Raw genomic sequence first — 20,273 nt, 5'->3', positions numbered from 1 at the left:
ATTCTGTTAAAAACCAAATCATTTCTGTAGTTCGAGTCTGCCCACAATAAAGCACATACACCTACGCGAATGTGTCTCGCTGTTTCGGACTCTATCCCGTTAAGCCACGTTTCAAATAACGTGCTGACAAAACTCGGAGGAGTAATGTTAAAAGCAATGTGGACCGTCCGCCATAGAACTTTGGCTAACGGGCAATCAAGAAAAAGGTGTTTGATAGTTTCATCGCGATCACAGAAACTACACCTAGTAGGTCCTGTCCAGTTACGCTTTGCTAAATTGTCTTTGGTTAAGCTGACTTGTTTATGTACAAACCACAAAAACACTTTAATTTTCAAAGGAACTTTGACTGTTCAAACATATTTGGAACTAGGAATAGAGCTTGAATTGATAACATATCCAGACCTAGTAAGCTTCCAGCGTAATTGATCAGGCTGTTGAGACAGCTGCACCTCCATCGGTTTACTCACTAGATGGAGCCACTCTTCCCAACGATTACCGAGTAGCGTCCTCCTGAACTGAATATTAAGGGGAATGGATTGAAATACCGTTGCAACGAAAGCATCACATCATTGAACAATACGATACAGAGATGGGTATTGAAGTGCAAGGGGGGTCTCTCCGAGCCAAGTATCCTCCCAGAATCGTGTGCTAGCACCATTGCCGATAATAAACTTTGTCCTATTAAAAAAATACTAATTTGACTCTCATAAGCCCTTTCCAAAAAGGTGAGTCAGTCGGCCTCGCTGTCACCTGGGACAAAGTTTTGGAGTGAAGATACTTACTACGGAGGATCTGCGCCCAAGTGGCATCAGTCTCGATAGATAACTTCGACAACCACTTGCTGAGAAGACATATGTTCTTGACCTCAAGATTCTTAATGCCAAGACCCCCTTGGTCTTTCGGTCAACAGATAATATCCCATTTGGCGAGTCTGTATTTTCTTTTTAGTTCATCGCTTTGCCAGAAGAATCGGGATCGATAAAAGTCCAGCCTTTTCCTAACTCCAACTGGGACTTCGAAGAAAGACAAGAGAAACATAGGCATACTCATGAGAACCGAATTAACCTGAATTAATCGGCCTCCGTATGACATGAGCTTGCCCTTCCAGCAACTCAGTTTCTTTTCAAAGCGATCCTCGATACACTTCCATTCTCTGTTTGTCAGCTTACGATGGTGAATTGTATACCTAAATACGTAAAAGGTAAGGTCCCCAATTCGCACCCAAACAATTGCCTATAAGCCTCTTGTTCCTCATTGGCTCCTCCAAAACAGAACAATTCGCTTTTGTGAAAGTTAATCTTTAACCCGGTCAATTGTTCAAATAAACATAACACCAGCTTCATATTTCTCGCTTTTGCCAAGTCATGCTCCATAAAGATGATCATATCATCGGCGTACTGTAGGATAGACACACCTCCATCAACTAGATGAGGCACCAAGCCACCCACCTGACCAGCCTCCTTAGCCCTTTCTATTAGAATTGCCAACATATCAACTACAATGTTGAACAAAATAGGAGACATCGGATCCCCTTGTCTCAGGCCCTTATGTGTCTGAAAATAATGACCTATGTCGTCATTCATTTTAATTCCAACACTCCCTTTTTGCATGAACGTACCTGGCGTCGCCAGGCCTCATCAAACCTTTGACTTTATCGCACGCTTTCTCAAAAATCACCTTAAAAACAACTCCATCTAGTTTTTTCATGTGGATTTCATGGAGCGTTTCATGAAGGACCACAACCCCTTCTAGGATGTTTCTGTCCGGCATGAAACCAGTTTGGAAATGCTGCACCACAGAATGCGCAATCTGCGTGAGCCTATTAGTCCCAACCTTGATGAAAATTTTGAAACTAACATTGAGAAGACAGATCGGCCTGAACTGCTCAATTCTCACAGCCTCTGTTTTCTTAGGAAGCAATGTTACTGTTTCAAAATTCAAGTGAAATAACTGAACCTGTCCAGAGAATAAATCTTGGAACAATGGTAGCAAATCCCCCTTAATAATATGCCAACACTTTTTATAGAACTCCGCCGGAAATCCATCAGCTTTACTATAATCGATAGGGTGGCATTCTTTTCTCCCTATTTTCTCTCGATGTTTGTGTCGAGACAATTTAGATGCCAAGGCGCTTGAATGTCTAATGTCTATTTTTAATTTCTTCATTTTTTGAAGCTGATGATGACTCCAATTGTACAAATTGTTTATTCAGTCTTCCTTTCCTTAACAACACTAAATAAAAAGGAGATACAAAAATAATTTTTAATGTGTATATTTCCATAATGGCAGGAGTAATACGAGTTTTTTTGCTTTGTTCAAACTCTCGACAAAATTGCTTCATAACTATAATGAACGAGGAATTTTCTTCCCGCCGTACACGGGTACGGTTGAAACTCACCTGGTTGATTGCCTTTGATGTGTGATATACTCATATGGATTTATTTTTAAAAAGAAGTTTATCTACTAATGATGAAGGGAGAAATTCCTTTGTAAGGTTATTCATGCATTGCACGTGCATGCTTGCTAGTCAGTTGAAATGGGAACACAAAGATTCTAGGCACGTAGACGCACGGCCAAGTTCAGAGTCCACTGGAAGTCCTAGCAGCCACCCCCCACCACATAGCAGCCGCAACGATTTTGACACCCAATCCTGGTGCCTCCTGAAAAGCTGGGGCACATCCGAAACTACAAATCTCATGGACGAGCGCACGCAGAAGCTGTCCACCAGTCAATTGCGAGCTCGTAAATACTCTACCAGCCAAGCAGAGCCGCCGTTCATCCCACGTCTCGCGTCGTCTGCTCGTAGCGCCACGCCATCGCGGCGCGCGCTGGCTCGGCGACACGTCGTCAAGTCACCCTCTCAGAGCTTGGCACGTCCGCAGGTTCGCGAGCCTACGACCACGAGTTTCGCGAGCAGAGCGGCAGCCCACCAAGCAGGCTCGTCATCTTCGGCGATGAGTTCCCGCGTCGCCGGATCCGTCCTCCTCCGCCACCTGGGCCCGCGCGTCTTCGGGCCGACCACTCCTGCTGCGCAGAGGCCCCTGCTTGCCGGAGGAGAAGGGGGCGCCGTGGTCGTGTGGGCGCGGCCGCTGTCCACCTCCGCCGCAGAGGCGGCGAGGGAGGAGGCGGCCGCGTCCAAGGACAACGTGGCGAGCACCGCCGCCGCGACGGCCGAGGCGATGCAGGCCGCGAAGGCCCAGGCCGTGCAGGCCGCCAAGGAGGGGGGCAAGAGCCCAGTGAGCAGCTACTGGGGCATCGTGCCTGCCAAGCTGGTGAACAAGGACGGCGCCGAGTGGAAGTGGTCTTGCTTCAGGGTACTGATCAACTACAAGTTCATGCGTTCTTGTCGTTGACAGTGCACGTAATCGTGGTGACCGTGTGATTTTGCAGCCGTGGGAGGCGTACACGTCGGACACGACGATCGATCTCACCAAGCACCACAAGCCCAAGGTGCTGCTCGACAAGATCGCCTACTGGACCGTCAAGTCGCTGCGCGTGCCCACCGACATCTTCTTCCAGGTATGGTACGGTGGTCAGATATATGTGTTCGTCAGACACTGACATGACACGGCGAGCCGACTTGGGCCTATGCTATGCAGAGGAGGTACGGGTGCCGGGCGATGATGCTGGAGACGGTGGCGGCGGTGCCGGGGATGGTGGGCGGGATGCTGCTCCACCTGCGGTCGCTGCGGCGGTTCGAGCAGAGCGGCGGGTGGATCCGGGCGCTGCTGGAGGAGGCAGAGAACGAGCGGATGCACCTGATGACCTTCATGGAGGTGGCCAAACCCAAGTGGTACGAGCGCGCGCTGGTGCTGGCGGTGCAGGGCGTCTTCTTCAACGCCTACTTCCTGGGCTACATCGTGTCCCCCAAGTTTGCGCACCGCGTCGTCGGCTACCTCGAGGAGGAGGCCATCCACTCCTACACCGAGTTCCTCCGCGACCTCGAGGCCGGCAGGATCGAGAACGTCCCCGCCCCGCGCATCGCCATCGACTACTGGCGCCTCCCCGCCGACGCCAGGCTCAAGGACGTGGTCACCGTCGTGCGCGCCGACGAGGCGCACCACCGCGACGTCAACCACTTCGCCGCGGTACGCCCATCTCTCTGATGCCTGAACTCTGCTCTGCTAGCTTCTCCTGATGTGATGTCTGGACTCTGAACTGTTTTGATTCTGATGAATGATGATGGGCTGGGCATGCAGGACATCCATTTCCAGGGGCTGGAGCTCAACAAGACGCCTGCCCCGCTAGGATATCACTGACGAATGAATGCCCAGGCCGGCTTGTACTCTGCCATTGTCAGTAAAGAACAAAAGTCGTTGCTAATATATGTGTCGGATAGGTAAGGTAGTGGTGCTTGAGAAATAAAACGGCCGTATGTAACGAGAGCTCCAAGATTTCTCGAAGAACTATTCGGTTCGCTAGCGATGAACGGTGGTGCACTTCGGCTTGTAATGGAAGTTGCTTCTGTTAGCAAAGGATATATGGCGAACCAACCTATGGTTGGATGGTTAGCGGGACTGTGGTATTCCCAGCCCATCAGGGTTCAAATCCTGGTGCTCGCATTTATTCCTGGATTTATTTCAGGATTTTCGGCGATGTGCATACAGTGGGAGGAGACGTTCCCGTCGACGACGAGACGCCTACGGTGACTTCGTAAATATCAAGATGATATGCTGGCTCAGTCTTTCAGAGGTGCTCATATGGGTAGGGCGTGCGTGTTTGCGTTCATAGGGATGAATGTATGCGCGTGTATGAGCCCTTGTGTCTGTACTGATGTTCAAAAAAAATATAATGGGCTAATGGCCCATCAAACCATCGTGCCCGCAAAAAAAAAAGCAAAGGATATATGTGCTGACATTCTGCTTCAGAATTCACAAGTGCACTTTCAGTTGCAGGCTCGAAATTTTGCATTTTCGCTTGATCCTCTTTTACTAGTTAGTCAAGAAACCAGCACCCACCGTTGACTTGCACTTCCCCGCAGGACACAAGCCAATAATCTGATCTGCTTACTCGACAGGATATTGAAACAAGATATCTTTTCATAGGAAGAAGCTACTGAACCCAACCACAGGACACACAAAATGCTAACACTTTTCTTTGAGAAAAGGAGGATTACCCCCGCCTCTACATCGAAGCGATGCATGCAACCATCTTAGAGCATCTCTAGTACACCCGTATAAGTGATCAAACCCGCATAATTTTTGCGTTTTACGGTTTTGGTCGAAAAAAGTGTTCGGAACAGAAACTGTAAAAGTGTCCAACCCGTAAAATTTTGAAGGGCCACCGAAAACGCACATCCAAAACCCTTATATTTGGAGGTTGGAAGGCCGAATCTAAGGGGCCCCGTATACCGCTCAAACCTCATCGGAGCAAACACGCCGCCGCATAGTTTGCCGGAATCCGCCCTAAACTCGTCGGAATTCATTACCGCACGCCGGAAAAGGCCGCTAGACGCCGCAATCGATCGCCGCTAGTTCGAATTGGACGAGGTCGACATCGCTGTGGCCCCCCATGGCCTCAGCCTGGCCGCTGGAATCTTCCCGGCGCGGTAGGCAAAGCGGCACGGCTCGACCGGGCGGCTGGCAATAGAGCAAGGCGCGGACGGCGGAGGCGACGGGGCGTGGCCGGCGGGGACGGGGCGTGGCCGGCAGGGACGGGGCACGGCCGACGAGCGGCGGGGCACGGCTGGCGGGCATGGGGCGCGATCGACGGGGTTGGGCGCGGCCGGCTGGGGAAAGGGGCGGCAGCGACCGGATTTGAGGAAGGAGCTCTTTATCCCAATTTTATAGTTTGTTTTACAGTATCTATTCGGCCGTAGCTAAAATGAACCCTTAAAATGCATTTTTTTTTCTGACCTGTATCCCAGTTTTACAGTTTGTGACTGAGAAAAAGGCTTTCGCCCCGCTATATAGATATAGCAACCGCCCGAAGAACAAAGAGTCCAAGGGGCAAACAGCATAAGCATGTCCAAAAGAAACAAAAAAGAAATAAGAGAGAAAATAATGTTAACAACGTCGGATCGACGAAGACGATGATAACCCGAAACCGTTGCGCCCACCAGAGATGTACCACCTCGCTCCAGGCACCTCGAACCTCCGCATACCAAACAACACCTTCAGGAAGGAACACGACGACAACGGCGATGCTGCTACCCGGACAGGTCCTAGGGTTTCCCCCGTATGCGGAGGGGCGTGGGGAAGGGGAAGACCCGACGCCCTTCAGGAAGGAACGATGGCGCCCACGGGCGTCACCGCATCGGTGCCGACAAGCCGGCACAGATTTCTCCCATCCGCCAAACACCCACAACCCCGAAAGGTCCGACGCGCTCCACCAGACAAGCCACCCACGAACGTGCGCCACTACGGTCTTGCCACCATCACCGCCGCCTCACCATGGTCATCGAAGCGAGACCAACGAGGACGAGAGGGAGCAGCCGGGAACGAGGAGCGGCAGCGACAGCAGCCATGTCGGAGGAGACAACCTCCACCGCCATCGGCGGTCACCGACCAGACGCGACAAGGGGAGCGTACCAAGCACTTGAGGCCCGGCCGAGCCCAAAAGGGGCTCGTGAAGCACCCGTCGCCGAGCTGCAGTAGACGAGCCGCCGTCTCCACAACCCCCCGCACGAGCCGCACAACCACCGCCCTCGCCGGAGCCACCGCAGGGGAGACCAAGTCAGGCCCGTCCACACCCAGATGGGGCCCAAAAGGGCACAGATCTGGGCCGGGAGGGCGCCGCCACCATCCACCACGCCGGCCCGCCGCCACTAGGCCACCGGAGCTGCGCCGCCAGGAGCAACCACCGCTGCCGGAACCACCGTCGACCGAGGAGCACCGCCGCGGGACGCCACCACCCGAGCCATGTCACCGCGCGCGGGAAAGGGAAGGCCGCCGCCGCCGCCAACACCACGCGTGTAGGGCCCGATGGCGCAGGCCGGCGGCGACGGGAGGAGGGGAAGGGGAGGTGGAGGCGCTAGGAGCGGGAAGATGGGCCCTCGGTCGCCTCGCTCGGGGAGGCGACGCGGGGGGCGGGCCGGAAGGGGGGAGGGAGGGGGGCGCGACGCGGCGCGCGCTTCCGGCGGCCGGAGGCGCGACAGGGGAGGGGAGGACGGCCGACAGCGGCGGAGGCACGGGAGAAACCCTAGGCGCGGGTCTCCGCCAGGGCACTGCTTATTTCACAGTCTGTGATTTTATGGGGTCTGCTAGAGATGTTCTTACTAACCAAAAGATCCAACAAATATATAGCACTCCGTCTGTCTCAAAATAAGTGTCTCAATTTTGTACTAACTTTAGTATAAAGTTACTAAGCTTGAGACACTTATTTTGGGACGGAGGGAGTACGATACAAGAACTCATAAAGAGATAAATAAAGGAAAAACTCAAAGCCACAACCGGCAAAATTTAGGACTAGGTGTCTATGCACCTATCCTATTGTTTGGACCACATCCAAACCGGTTATAGGTATGACATGCGACCGTCTCCCATGGGTTGCATCCATAAGCCATATGCTTCTTGGCTTCTGCACGACTGAGTAACGACCACGTACAGATCCAACCACTTGCCTTGTAGATAACCTGCAAAAAGTTTGTGATATTTTGTCTGTTAAAAATCACGTCATTCTGGCAGTTCCATATGGACCAAGGTAAGGCACACACCCCGACTCCAATATGCACAGCTAATTTAGGCTCTACCTCATTTAACCAAGTCCCAAAAAGAGTGTTTATGGTATCAGGTGAACTGACGTAAAATGCCACATGCATTGTGTGCCACGGTAGCTTGGCAAGTGGACAACAAGAAACATGTGTTGGATTGATTCATCTCGATCACAGTAACAATATCATTTACTATCCTCGCAATTACGTTTTGTCAGGTTATCTTTAGTCAAGATCACTTATTTGTGAACGAATTACATAATTTTTTTATCATTAAGGTCACCTTGATTTTCCAAATGTGTAGTGACTTTGGGATTGGACTAGTGTTCATCAAGTTTGTATACATAGACTTCACTGAGAATATCCTTGACACGGAAAGTCTCTAGTGTGGTGTATCTGGCTCATCAGAAAGGCTGACCTGCATCAGCCTGCGCATAAGATGTAGTCACATCGTTCCCCCAAAAGTGACCTTCTGAATTGTATGTTTAAGGGAACAGATTCCAAAATTGTACTAACGAATGTCTTTTTTTGTTGTACAATATTGTAGATGGTTGGATACATTATGGCCAGCGGCGTGCTCCCTAGCCAAGTATCTTCCCAAAACCTCGTTGAATTGTCATTCTCAACAGTGATTTGGTCTTATTGAAAAAGGCATTGTTTAAGACATTGTTTGGATTTGCTCAACCTTCATCCTTAGGATGAAAACACAGGATCCAGCCTTCGATGGTTGGTTCCGGCGAAGGCGGCGCCTGAGTGTAGTTCCATTCCTAGAGGCATTGTTGCTAAAAATCCTTTCTCAATGTCCTTGTGATGTGAAGAGATGAGTGGTGCGGATAATCGTTATTGTAGTTTGTCAGTCACTGTTTTGATAGCTTTAGAATCCTAACCCCCCTCTCACCCCCCCTCCCGGTATAGCTTCAGTCTTGCATGGCTTTGCACTTTGCCGACGTGATGCTTGATGTGTGTGTTGATGTTGACTATGTGCATCCTAGTCATGAAGAGAGCAGGAGTTGCTTATGTTAGCATCGATATATGTGCTAGAAGTGTCCTTCAAGTAGAATGAGGGGGTCCGTTGGTAGGTTCTAAAAAAAGTAGAATGAGGGGTCCATGTCATATCAATATCATATCATTTCCTCTCCTAACCCTAGCGAGAGGCGATCATGGCGGTGTCGTGCCACCCCTTCTCCTTCACCGGTAGGTTGTTGCCCCTCCTTCGCTGTCGACATGTCGGCATGGTACAATGAGGACGCCTCGATCTACCAAATGGAGATGTAAGGTATTTTTAGGTTGACCTTCATTGTTAGTCGCTTCGACCCTTCCGGTGATGGTGACGATAGCGTAGAGTAAAGCCATCTTCGGTGTCACATCGTTGATGTTGGCGACAGTGGCTGCCTGAGAAATAATTATTCCTCAAGCATTTTCATCTCGATGGTGTTTTCTGGCAGTGTCGATGGTTCACGGGTGTAGATTCTGGCCATCTGTTGTTGGACGGTGATGCTAGGGTCATAGGTTTTGTAACACAGCGGCGGCGTCATCCCTTCCTAGGTGGGTTTTCCCTCCTCATCTTCGTCACATTAGCATGCTCCCTGGTGTCTCGTGAGGCCTTTGAGATCTAATAGAGGTTGGGCTCTTGGATCTAAGGCTCTTTCGGTTGCGACAACTTCTTTTTCAGGGTGATGGTCCGATAGAACTGTGACCTTGATGACTTACCATTCGTGGTCAACAAAGGTAAGCTCACTCCAGCGTTGGAGCTGTTTGGGGTGGTGCGCCATCAGTTGTGTGAGGAAGAAGATGGTCAGCCCCCGGGGACTTCAATGTAACTTTTTATTTTTCAAGGCCTTTTGCACTACTCGTTTGGATAATAGATTTGAGTGTTTTTCGAGAAAAAAAAAACAAGGATACGTGTGTTGACATTTTTCTTCAGAATTAAGAAGTGCACTTTCAGTTGCAGGCTCCAAAATTTGAATTTCCAATTGCTCCTCTTCTACTAGTTAGTCAAGACATGCAAACCACCACCAACCATTGACTTCCACCTCCCCACAACAAGCCAATAATGTGATCTGCTTACTCGACAAGACATTAGAAACAAAGATATCATTTTCATACATAGGAACAGAGCTACTGAACCCAACTACTACAAGACAGACAGAATCTCTTGAAGGTGCCTGGTCTGTTGCATGCAACACTCCATCATAATGCTATCCCTCAACAACAGCAAAAACACTCCACGATGCTACTATGTTCTAGCCGATCAGAATTTTAGGAGGTACGTATACAGTGTAGTCAGATCTCGCACTCGATCATCATCTAGCTACACTTATTCGGAGCCTGGATCTCAATTTCCACAAATTTTACATTAGCATGCATAGGTACGTATAAAGTGTAATCAGACCGTAAACAAGCATCCTCGGGACCGCCAAAAGAATCTCTCGTAGGGAGCTCAACTGCTCGACTTAAAAACTACGCTCGCCCTTCTACCGAAACACATTTTACCTCCGGTGCTGGCCGACCGTCAGGTCCACCGCGCCGCGCCGCATGCCGTGGGAGGACAGCCGATGATCGTACCCACCTTTGATGTTCAGGTCCAGCAGGAGCAGGTCCTCGTCCGTGGCGCATTTCACGTCCTCGCCGTCGTGGACTCCGTGGTAGAGCTGGAAGCCCAGGTTGCCGGCTCTGAGGCTGTCGTCGGACAAGGCCTTGGCCAGCTCTCCGCCGTTCTGCTGGCACGCCTGCGTCGCGTCGTCCATGAACCCCGAGAGAGCCAGGTTGAAGTCGGTGAGCTGCGACCTGGTTGTCTCTAGGTTCGCGTCTGCGCCTGCCTCGTACGAGAGGTTTTTCTGGGCCTTCTCCAGGATCGTTTGCAGGTACTTCCCTTGCGCCTCGATGCGCATTTGCAGCTTCTTCTGAACCTGCATGTGTTGCATAGGAGAATACTGAATGGTTAAAACATTGTGCAACTACCTTGTGGTTCTGGAGGCAGGGATTTGGAGGAATGGGGCTCATGTTGATGATGGTTTGGACATGTTACCTCAAGCTGTTCGTGCAACTTCCTTTGGACTTCGATTTGATATCTTAATGCGTCCGCGAGTGGCGTTTCTCTGTTCCATGCAAAAGTGTTCAAGAAAAAAATCATTAATAAATAATGTACTTAGGGGCACCGCTTCAGAGTACAACCTACCAAACATAATTGATTTCAAAAATTTAAGACTATAATCTCAGGCCGGCGACATTTCATATGTTACTTGCTCGTTGAGTGTGAAGAAATACATAAACTGATTCGGTACACATAGACTGATCATGAACACTGATCCGGCATTTTGTGTTACTCGTCTATTTTAAAGTTGTTTCTGTGAAGTACTTTAGGTGATGTTGGTATAAAATTTCGTTGTATGAACATATTAATTAACACCTGATCTGCAGACATGCATGCATAAGGCCCATCTATATGCTTACACAGTCAACAGATTGATGTCCCTATCCCATGACCTCACCGTCCAAATCATTGAAAGTCCATCACAATCAAGTACCAATATTAGTTTTAGTATGTAAGAGTATAGCACGATAAATCGTCATATATAACTCCTATGTCAGCTAAAAGATGCTGCTAGTTCTCCCGTCCTGGTCATCATGGTTAATTAAACTAGAAATTAGACATGAACCACCACGCTCTTGGCATAAGGTTGACTCACCCCATGTTGTTGTTCCCGGCGGACGGAACGTTCTGAGGCACCGCAGAGGAGAAACTGATGCCCTGTGCGGCGAAGGCTGTGCAAAGAGCAGTTGTGGGCATGTGAGATTTGGAACAGGGAAAAGGGGAAACGAAAATCAAAATGCATCAACGTCGAATGCTTTGTCATGTTGTTTCTTTTCTTTTAAAAAGTTGTCATGTTCCCTAATCTAAGTGCTGCTTTTAGCAGGTACATGTACATGCATGCATACCTCCTCTGTTGGTTTCGAAGCCTGTATCTTTCTTGCTCTGCTTTCCCATCCTGTATTTCTGAGGTTTTGACGTGATCGAGAGTTAGGAATTAGCACTCAATAAAAACAGCAACGATATATGTACAGCTGTTCTTTTGTAGGGAATAACTAGTTTGCAGTGATGTTGAGTGGAAACCTGAAGATGGCTCTTTAGGTGGTACAAGGTGAGCCCTTTCATGCCCATCAGTCTCAGCACCGACTTGGGCGTCGCCTCTGTCGACAGCAAAGTCAAATGGGAAACCAAGTCAAATCAGTACTCGCATATACTACAAGCATGGATGGATCAGAACAGAAAACAATCACAAATGGGGCCACAGATCGAGTGATCAACTCCGTCTCAAAGAAAAAGGAAGATCGGGCGATCAACAGATGATCGTGATCATAACACACGGATCTTTCTCAAGACTCTGATGCTCAGAGAGTGGTAACCTCCGGTGATCCTTCACTCTCTATGCTGTACTTCATAAAAGTAAAAACCACGAATACATGTGCGCACACATGCCTGCATGCATGCATGCTCGGCCCCTTTGGCCTTTACAGGCTACAGCGGCCGGGTGGGGCGGGCAAATGCTCCGACAGGCTGCCGGACATGAACAGGAGCACGTGAGCTGGGCGATGGGGGCTGGAGCAGACCGGCTGCTGGCGGCGGTGGCAAATTACTTGCGCACATGTATGCATGGAGTGGAGAGGCTAGGCAGGAGCAGAGGAGGCGGTGCTTACTGTCGGGGCCGCCGAGCTTGGTGACGGCCTCCACGAAGCGCTCGTGCAGGTCGGGCGTCCAGCGCAGCCGGGGCTTGGGGTCCCGCGACAGCACCACCCCGGCGCCCACGCCGTATCCCGCCCGCTCCATCCCCTCGAACATGATGATCTCCAGCGAGTTCTCGCCTCCGTCCGTCGACCTCGATAGCGCCTCCGGCCGGCCGTTCTTCTTCGCCTCCTAGTTAGCAAGAAGCTAGCTAGCTATAGCTTCCTCTCGTTGCCGATCAACTGGTGGTATATCTCCCGACGTAGCAAGGGCGGCTGCCTGTGTGCGCGTGCCGCAGCTAGCTAGCTCTGCCTAGAGCGCGAGCGAGCGCGGCCGGCTCGCCCGGTGCGGTGCGGCGCGGCGCGAATCTGGTGCCGTGTGAAGTTGGCGTGGGAATTCGGCCAAGCCCGAGGAGGATTCGTGATGGGAATGTGTGCTGCTGGCTAGCTAGCTATATGGCCGGGCGTGGGCGGAGATAGAGACGCGGGGAGGAGGTGCGGTGCGGTGCGGCGATATGTAGACAGGTGGGGAGAGAGATGGGCGCCGAGGCGGGCGAGAGAGCATGAACCGAACCGGACGCCGGGCATCGCATCGCATCGCATGCCGCAGCATCGTGTGCTCTGCTCGGTCGATCATGCGTGCGGTGCGGGCGCGGCGCTTGGAATCTCGGGGAGCCTTGCGCTAGGGTGCAAAACAAAGGACAGAGCTAGACAACCGACCGAGCGCCAACCGGGCCGCGACGCGTGGAGGGCCGCCGGCGGCGTACGGCCGGCCGATCGGGCCCGGGAAGGGCGCGCGCCACGTGGTCGCCGCGGCCCCCGACACGAGCGGTTGCGCCATGTGTGCATGTGCGCCGCTGCCGCCGGGTCCCGGTCGTGCTACTACGTACGTAGCTAGCGAGGCGAGGAAGGCGCTGTCGTCTGTTGTTCCGATCGATCATGACGCGCCTTTGTTTTTTGCTAAAGATGATCATTGCTCACTTGCTAGATTTTGCCTAAAGATCGTTGGGTCAATGATCACGACAACACACATCGATCGCTCCATCGGTTTACCACCGAGACCAAGGAAGGTAGATGGATCAAAATACCGCATATACCAAAACGAGGCCAAGCCTCGCTCTCCTAGGTCGAGGAAATTAACAGCTTGTCAGTAGCGAATTCGTACGGTTTTGATCTATAGAAACCTCCACGGCGAATATTCCGGCGGCGGCGGCACCGGCACCGGCGAGTAGCCCGGCGGGGGCGGAGAGTGGAAGAGAGGCGGTGGAGGAGAGGCCGGGGCGAGAGAAACGCGGGGAGATGTTGGCGATGATGTCGCCTGGGCCCTCGCTCACAGGGAATATTCGCGCCAACTTGGTTGTAACCGCCGCCCCCCACACGCTTTGCTTTTGCGCTTGTTCTTTTCTGTCCTCGCCTCCGTTCCGTCCGGCCTCTACAGCGAACAGATGTCCTTGAGAAAAAAATAACAGCGATGAGCGTATGGATTGGACGGTACGTGACACAACACTGTGTATGTATGTGTGCGCGCCAAAAGTCTCTGAAAATGGTTTCGCCGCACGTCTAAGGCCCAGTTCTTTTGAACAGATTGTGAAGAATCTCGTCCTCGAAAATCCTAAGCGAAAAGAACTCAATTTGCCTTCCAAAATCTCGAGTGGATTCTGCAGAATCCTAGTGCAACTCAAAATCCTCGAAAAACATAGATTTTTACAAAATCTCAGGATTCTGGTAAGTCCCACCAAAGAAAACGTTTTGGATATGAGAGTACCCCTATTGGAGGGATAATTTACAGACAAACTGCCCCTTTTACACGACCGAACGGCCCAGCAACCGCTCGATCCCCATGAGCGCTAGGCGCCGCTCCGCCCGAAGCCGCCGGACGGGAGCTCCACCAGCCCGCCACCGGCCACCCCTAGCCGCCCAGCCTACACGCCGGTTCTCGCCTCAGGGCAGCCCCTCTCCTCGCGACGGCCCGCCTCGCCGCCGCCGGACGGGAACTCCGCCAGCGCCCCTTCTCACGCCGCCGCCGGACGAGAGCTCCATCAGCCTCGCTCCTCGCGGCCCCGCTGGACAGGCAGCCCGCCACCTCTGGTCGCCTCTGGCCGCCCTACCTAGACGCCCGACGGGAACTCTTCTTCTCTGTCTCGTCTCTCTTCTACCTCCGTATTCTTCCCTGTTTCTCTGTCAACATCTAGGTGAATAGATGGATGGATAGATGCATGTATTGATGAATAAATGGTACTGCTAATGCATTGATGTATGTCTAAATTTGTATTTGTCGCTTGACATTTTCAATTTGGTAATTCTACATGGTGCTTGGTAATTTTGGTATGTGCTGATGAATAGATGCGTTGATGGTTGTATGTTTTAGATGGAGAAAGTCGGTGCAGCTAAAGCTAAAGTGTTAATTCATCAAACATTTTCTGTCTAAGGGCACTATAGATATTTCGCCACACAACTGAATCCACAATCTTAAACTACAATCTCAGAAAAGAACTGGACGGCAGATTCTGTGGGAAGCAGATTCTGTGAGAAATTTCTAGAATCTTGATTCTGCAGAATCCACCACGGAAAGAACTAGGCCTAAGTCTGGACTCGAATGCGGACGCAACGAGAATATTTTTATTTTCGAGAGGAACAATTTGAATCCATCATTAACAAGGTGACGACATGGCGGTGAAGGATTTTTTGTATAGAGCGGCCGACACCGGAATGTTTTAATGATACGGTTATTGTGATGATACCTAAGGTCAACTCACCGGAGTTGATGTCTCAATTCAGACCGATCAGCCACTGTAATGTGTATTGTAACAAAGGTATTGGCTAATAGACTAAAGAGAATTCTCCCGGTGTTGATTGATGACCCATAAGTGTAGGGGATCTATCGTAGTCCTTTCGATAAGTAAGAGTGTCGAACCCAACGAGGAGCAGAAGGAGATGATAAGCGATTTTCTGTAAGGTATTCTCTACAAGCACTGAAATTGTAGGTAACAGATAGTTTTGTGATAAGATAAATTGTAATGGGTAACTAGCAATGAAAGTAAATAAAGTGCAGCAAGGTGACCCAATCCTTTTTGTAGCAAAGGATAAGTCTGGACAATTTCTTATAATGAGAAAGGAGCTCCCGAGGACACATGAGAATTATCATCAAGCTAGTTTTCATCACGCTCATATGATTCGTGTTCGATACTTTGATAATTTGATATGTGGGTGGACCGGTGCTTGGGTACTGCCCTTACTTCGACAAGCATCCCACTTATGATTAACCCTTATCACAAGCATCCGCAACTACAAAAGAAGTATTAAGGTAAACCTAACCACATCATTAAACATATGGATCCAAATCAGCCCCTTACGAAGCAACGCATAAACTAGGGTTTAAGCTTCTGTCACTCTAGCAACCCGTTATCTACTTATTACTTCCCAATGTCTTCCTCTAGGCCCAAATAATGGTGAAGTGTCATATAGTCGACGTTCACATAACACCACTAGAGGAAAAACAACATACATCTCACCAAAATATCGAATGAATACCAAATTCACATGAGTACTAATAGCAAGACTTCACCCATGTCCTCAGAAACAAATGTAACTACTCACAAAGCATATTCATATTTATAATCAGAGGAGTAATAATATACATTAAGGATCTGAACATATGATCTTTCACCAAGTAACCAATTAGCATCAAATACAAGGAGTAATCAACACTACTAGCAACCCACATGTACCAATTTGTGGTTTGAATACAAGATTGGATACAATAGATGAACGAGGGTTTTGAGAGGAGATGGTGCTGGTGAAGATGTTGATGGAGATTGATCCTCTCCCGATGGAAGGATCGTTGGTGATGACGATGGTGATGATTTCCCCCTCCCGGAGGGAAGTTTCCCCGACAGAACAGCTCCGCCGGAGCTCTAGATTGGTTCCGCCAAGGTTCTGCCTCGTGGCGGCGGAGTTTCGTCTCGTAAGCTTGCCCCTGATTTATTCCAGGGTAAAAGCCTTCATATAGCAGAAGATGGACACCGGAGGGCCACCAGGGGGCCCAGGAGACAGGGGGCGCACCCAGTAGGGGTGGGCGCGCCCCCACCCTCCTGGCCAGGGTGTGGGCCCCCTGAGGTGTTTATTCCGCTCAATAATTCTTATTAATTCCAAAAATAAGTTTCGTGAAGTTTCAGGATTTTTGGAGCAGTGCAGAATAGGTTTCCAATGTTTGCTCCTTTTCCAGCCAGAATTCCAGCTGCCGGCATTCCCCCTCTTCATGGTAAACCTTACAAAATAAGAGAGAATAGCCATAAGTATTGATATATAATGTGTAATAACAGCCCATAATGCAATATATAAAAGCATGATGCAAAATGAACGTATCAACTCCCCCAAGCTTAGACCTCGCTTGTCCTCAAGTGGAAGCCGAAATCGAAAAATATGTCCACATGTTTAGAGATAGAGGTGTCGATAAAAATAAAATACGGACATGAGGGCATCATGATAATTCTTATAACAACAACATATATAGATTTTATCATATGACTTCTTATGCTCAAGTAACAATCAATTCACAATGTCAAGTATGGTTCATAAACTTCATTGAAAGCTAACAAACTATAATCTCAGTCATTGAAGCAATTGCAATTTATCATAACATCAAAAAGAGTCAAGAATAGAGCTTTTCAGCAAGTCCACATACTCAACTATCATGTAGTCTTCTAAAATTGCTAACACTCACGCAATACCTGTGGTTATGGAGTTTCAGCCGGACACTGAGAAAGATAGGGGCTTATTGTGTTGCCTCCCAATGTATTCACCTTTAGGTGATGTCAACAATAATAGTCCATGCTAACTTACACCCAATTGGATATATATATCATGATCTTTCAAACACGAGGAGCTTGCCAAAGGATAAAATGAAAAAGGGAAAGGTGAAGATCACCTTGACTCAAGCATAAAGTAAAAGCATAAAGTAAAAGATAGGCCCTTCGCAGAGGGAAGCAGAAGTTGTCATGTGCGTTTAGGGTTGGATGCATGAAATCTTAATGCAAAAGAACGTCACTTTATATTGCCACTTGTATGTGAACCTTTATTATGCAGTCCGTCGCTTTTATTGCTTCCACAACAAGATCGTATAAAGCTTATTTTCTCTGCACTAATAAGTCATACATATTTAGATAGCAATTTTTATTGCCTACAACATGACAACTTACTTGAAGGATCTTACTCAATCCATAGGTAGGTATGGTGGACTCTCATGACAAAACTGGGTTTAAGGATATTTGGAAGCACAAGTAGTATCTCTACTTGGTGCAAGGAATTTGGCTAGCATGAGGGGGAAAGGCAAGCTCAACATGTTTGAAGGGTCAATGACAATATACTTTAACTGAGATGTGAGAAAACATAAACCATTACGTTGTCTTCCTTGTCCAACATCAACTCTTTTAGCATGTCATACTTAACGAGTGCTTCACAATCATAAAAGATGTCCAAGATAATATATTTGTATGTCAAACCTCTCTTTCCTTATTACTTCCTATTAATTGCACCGATGATCAAAACTACGTTTATCAACTCTCAACAACTTTTATGCCTCATACTTTCCATGTGTGAAGTCATTACTATCCATAAGATCAATATGAACTCTTTTATTCTTTCTACTTTCCCAAGATCATAGCAAGATAGCAAAGCCCTTGACTCAACACTAATCTTTATTATAGATAGCTCACAGACTCGATTACATAAAGAGATCACAAAGCAAAACTCAAAACTACTTGATATCGAAACTTCAATCTACTAGATCTGAACATTCATGCCACAATAAAGAGAAATTACATTGAGAATCATGCTAGGTAGGATTCCAGATCAAAAATTCTGTTTTTATCATTTACCTACTCGAGGACGAGCAGGAATTAAGCTTGAGGATGCTTGATACGTCTCCAACGTATCTATAATTTTTGATTGTTCCATGATATTATATTACCTATTTTGAATGATTATGGGCTTTATTATACACTTTTATATTACTTTTGGGACTAACCTATTAACCGGAGGCCCAGCCCATATTGCTGTTTTATTGCCTGTTTCAGTATTTCAAAGATAAGGAATATCAAACGGAGTCCAAACGGAATGAAACCTTTGGGAGCGTGATTTTTGGGAAGAATATGATCCAGGAGACTTGAAGTTCACGTCAGAAGATCCTCGAGGAGGCCACAAGACAGGGGGGCGCACCCACCCCCAGGGCACGCCCTACCCTCTCATGGGCCCCTCGAGGCTCCCCGAACCGACTTCTTTCACCTATATAAGCCTACGTACCCTAAAAACATCAAATATCAAGATAGATCGGGAGTTCCGCCGCCGCAAGCCTCTTTAGTCACCAAAAACCTCTCTGGAGCCTGTTCCGGCACCCTGCCGGAGGGGGGATCCCTCACCAGTGGCCATGTTCATCATCCTGGTGCTATCAATGACGAGGAGTAGTGATGAAACTTATGCTATAAGAAGTAGTGATGATTATATTTATAAAACTTGTCATGATTATGATTACCCTTTTTCTGAACATTACTCTTTTAATGTGGAAACAATTTTTAGTGTTCAAGTCTCTAATGATACTCCCACTATTCCGAATGAGAAGAATTTTGCTTATGTGGAGAGTAGTAAATTTTCTATGCTTGTAGATCATGAAAACAATGCTTTAGGTGCTGGTTATATTGTTGAATTCATTCATGATGCTACTTAAAATTATTATGAGGGAGGAACATATGCTTGTAGGAATTGCAATAATATCAAGTTTCTTTCCTATATGTTGAAAATTTTGAAGCTATGCTTGTTTTACCTTCCTATGCTAGTTGATTATTGTTCCCATAAGCTGTTTGATCACAAAATACCTATGCATAGGAAGTGGGTTAGGCTTAAATGTGATAATCATATTCTTCGTGATGCTCTCTTTATGTTTCAATTCTTATCTTTTATGTGAGCATCATTGAAATCATCATGCCTAGCTAGAAAGGCATTAAAGAAAAGTGCTTGTTGGGAGACAACCCAATATTTACCCTTACTGTTTTTGTGCGTCCACATGATTATGCTACTGTAATAATCATGTTTTATAGCTTTTGTTTCAATAAATTTCCAAGTAGAGCCTTTGGGAAGACTTGGGTGAAGTCTATGTGATTTTGCTGTAAAAAACAGAAACTTTAGTGCTCACGAGAATAGCTGCCATTTTTTACTGGAGAGTGCTTTTAGGTTGATTATTTTTGCAGATGATTAATAGACAAATTAATCAGGTCCAGAAATTTATTTCATAATTGTTGGGTTTCCAGAAGTATACGTTTGATACAGATTACTACAGACTGTTCTGTTTTTGACAGATTCTGTTTTCATTGTGTTGTTTGCTTATTTTGATGAATCTATGAGTAGTATCGGAGGGTATGAACCATATAGAAGTTAGAATACAGTAGATATTACACCAATATGAATTTAGAATGAGTTCATTACAGTACCTAAGTGGTGATTTGTTTTCTTACACTAACAGAGCTTACGAGTTTTGTGTTGAGTTTTGTGTGGTTGAAGTTTTCAAGTTTTGGGTAAAGATTCGATGGACTATGGAATAAGGAGTGGAAATAGCCTAAGCTTGGGGATTCCCAAGGCAACCCAAGGTAATGTTCAAGGACAACCAAGAGCCTAAGCTTGGGGATGCCCCGGATGGCATCCCCTCTTTCGTCTTCGTTCATCGGTAACTTTACTTGGAGCTATATTTTTATTCGCCACATGATATGTGTTTTGCTTGGAGCATCATTTTATTTTATTAGTTTTTGCTTGCTGTTATTTAGAATAATTTTTTGCATCTATATTTTCAATAAAAAAAGTCAAGGATAGCCTTTACCATGCTTATTTTGCTAGTATACATGTTGCTGTTTGA

At 47.9% G+C, this 20,273-nt stretch overlaps 2 protein-coding genes across 2 annotated transcripts; one reads left to right on the top strand and one right to left on the bottom strand.

Annotated features, from left to right (window-relative positions):
• Positions 1 to 2,681: 2,681 nt before the first annotated feature.
• On the top strand, positions 2,682 to 4,812 carry LOC119323498 (ubiquinol oxidase 1c, mitochondrial-like). The gene is made up of 4 exons (XM_037597173.1): positions 2,682 to 3,314; positions 3,391 to 3,519; positions 3,600 to 4,088; positions 4,200 to 4,812. Exons 1-4 carry the CDS (start codon positions 2,697 to 2,699, stop codon positions 4,257 to 4,259), a joined length of 1,296 nt encoding a protein of 431 aa, XP_037453070.1. The 5' UTR covers positions 2,682 to 2,696; the 3' UTR covers positions 4,260 to 4,812.
• A 4,918-nt stretch (positions 4,813 to 9,730) lies between these two features.
• Positions 9,731 to 12,887, bottom strand: LOC119323057 (myb family transcription factor PHL11-like). Its single transcript, XM_037596635.1, has 6 exons — positions 12,350 to 12,887; positions 11,766 to 11,842; positions 11,591 to 11,648; positions 11,341 to 11,416; positions 10,680 to 10,749; positions 9,731 to 10,560 (listed from the first exon to the last, which is right to left on the bottom strand). Exons 1-6 carry the CDS (start codon positions 12,489 to 12,491, stop codon positions 10,141 to 10,143), a joined length of 843 nt encoding a protein of 280 aa, XP_037452532.1. The 5' UTR covers positions 12,492 to 12,887; the 3' UTR covers positions 9,731 to 10,140.
• Between the last annotated feature and the right edge of the window lie 7,386 nt (positions 12,888 to 20,273).

Source organism: Triticum dicoccoides, chromosome 6B (assembly GCF_002162155.2).
Source record: "Triticum dicoccoides isolate Atlit2015 ecotype Zavitan chromosome 6B, WEW_v2.0, whole genome shotgun sequence".
Lineage (NCBI taxonomy): Eukaryota > Viridiplantae > Streptophyta > Magnoliopsida > Poales > Poaceae > Triticum > Triticum dicoccoides.
This window is presented reverse-complemented; position numbering and strand designations above follow the sequence as displayed.

Excerpts from the sequence above, each read along its gene's own strand:
- LOC119323498 (XM_037597173.1), top strand. The coding sequence starts at position 2,697 with ATGGACGAGCGCACGCAGAAGCTGTCCACCAGTCAATTGCGAGCTCGT. Across the intron at positions 3,520-3,599 it reads CCACCGACATCTTCTTCCAG|AGGAGGTACGGGTGCCGGGC; the intron begins GTATGGTACGGT and ends TATGCTATGCAG. Across the intron at positions 4,089-4,199 it reads ACGTCAACCACTTCGCCGCG|GACATCCATTTCCAGGGGCT; the intron begins GTACGCCCATCT and ends CTGGGCATGCAG.
- LOC119323057 (XM_037596635.1), bottom strand. The coding sequence starts at position 12,491 with ATGTTCGAGGGGATGGAGCGGGCGGGATACGGCGTGGGCGCCGGGGTG. Across the intron at positions 11,843-12,349 it reads CAAGCTCGGCGGCCCCGACA|AGGCGACGCCCAAGTCGGTG; the intron begins GTAAGCACCGCC and ends TGCTGTCGACAG. Across the intron at positions 11,417-11,590 it reads CTTCGAAACCAACAGAGGAG|CCTTCGCCGCACAGGGCATC; the intron begins GTATGCATGCAT and ends CTCTTTGCACAG.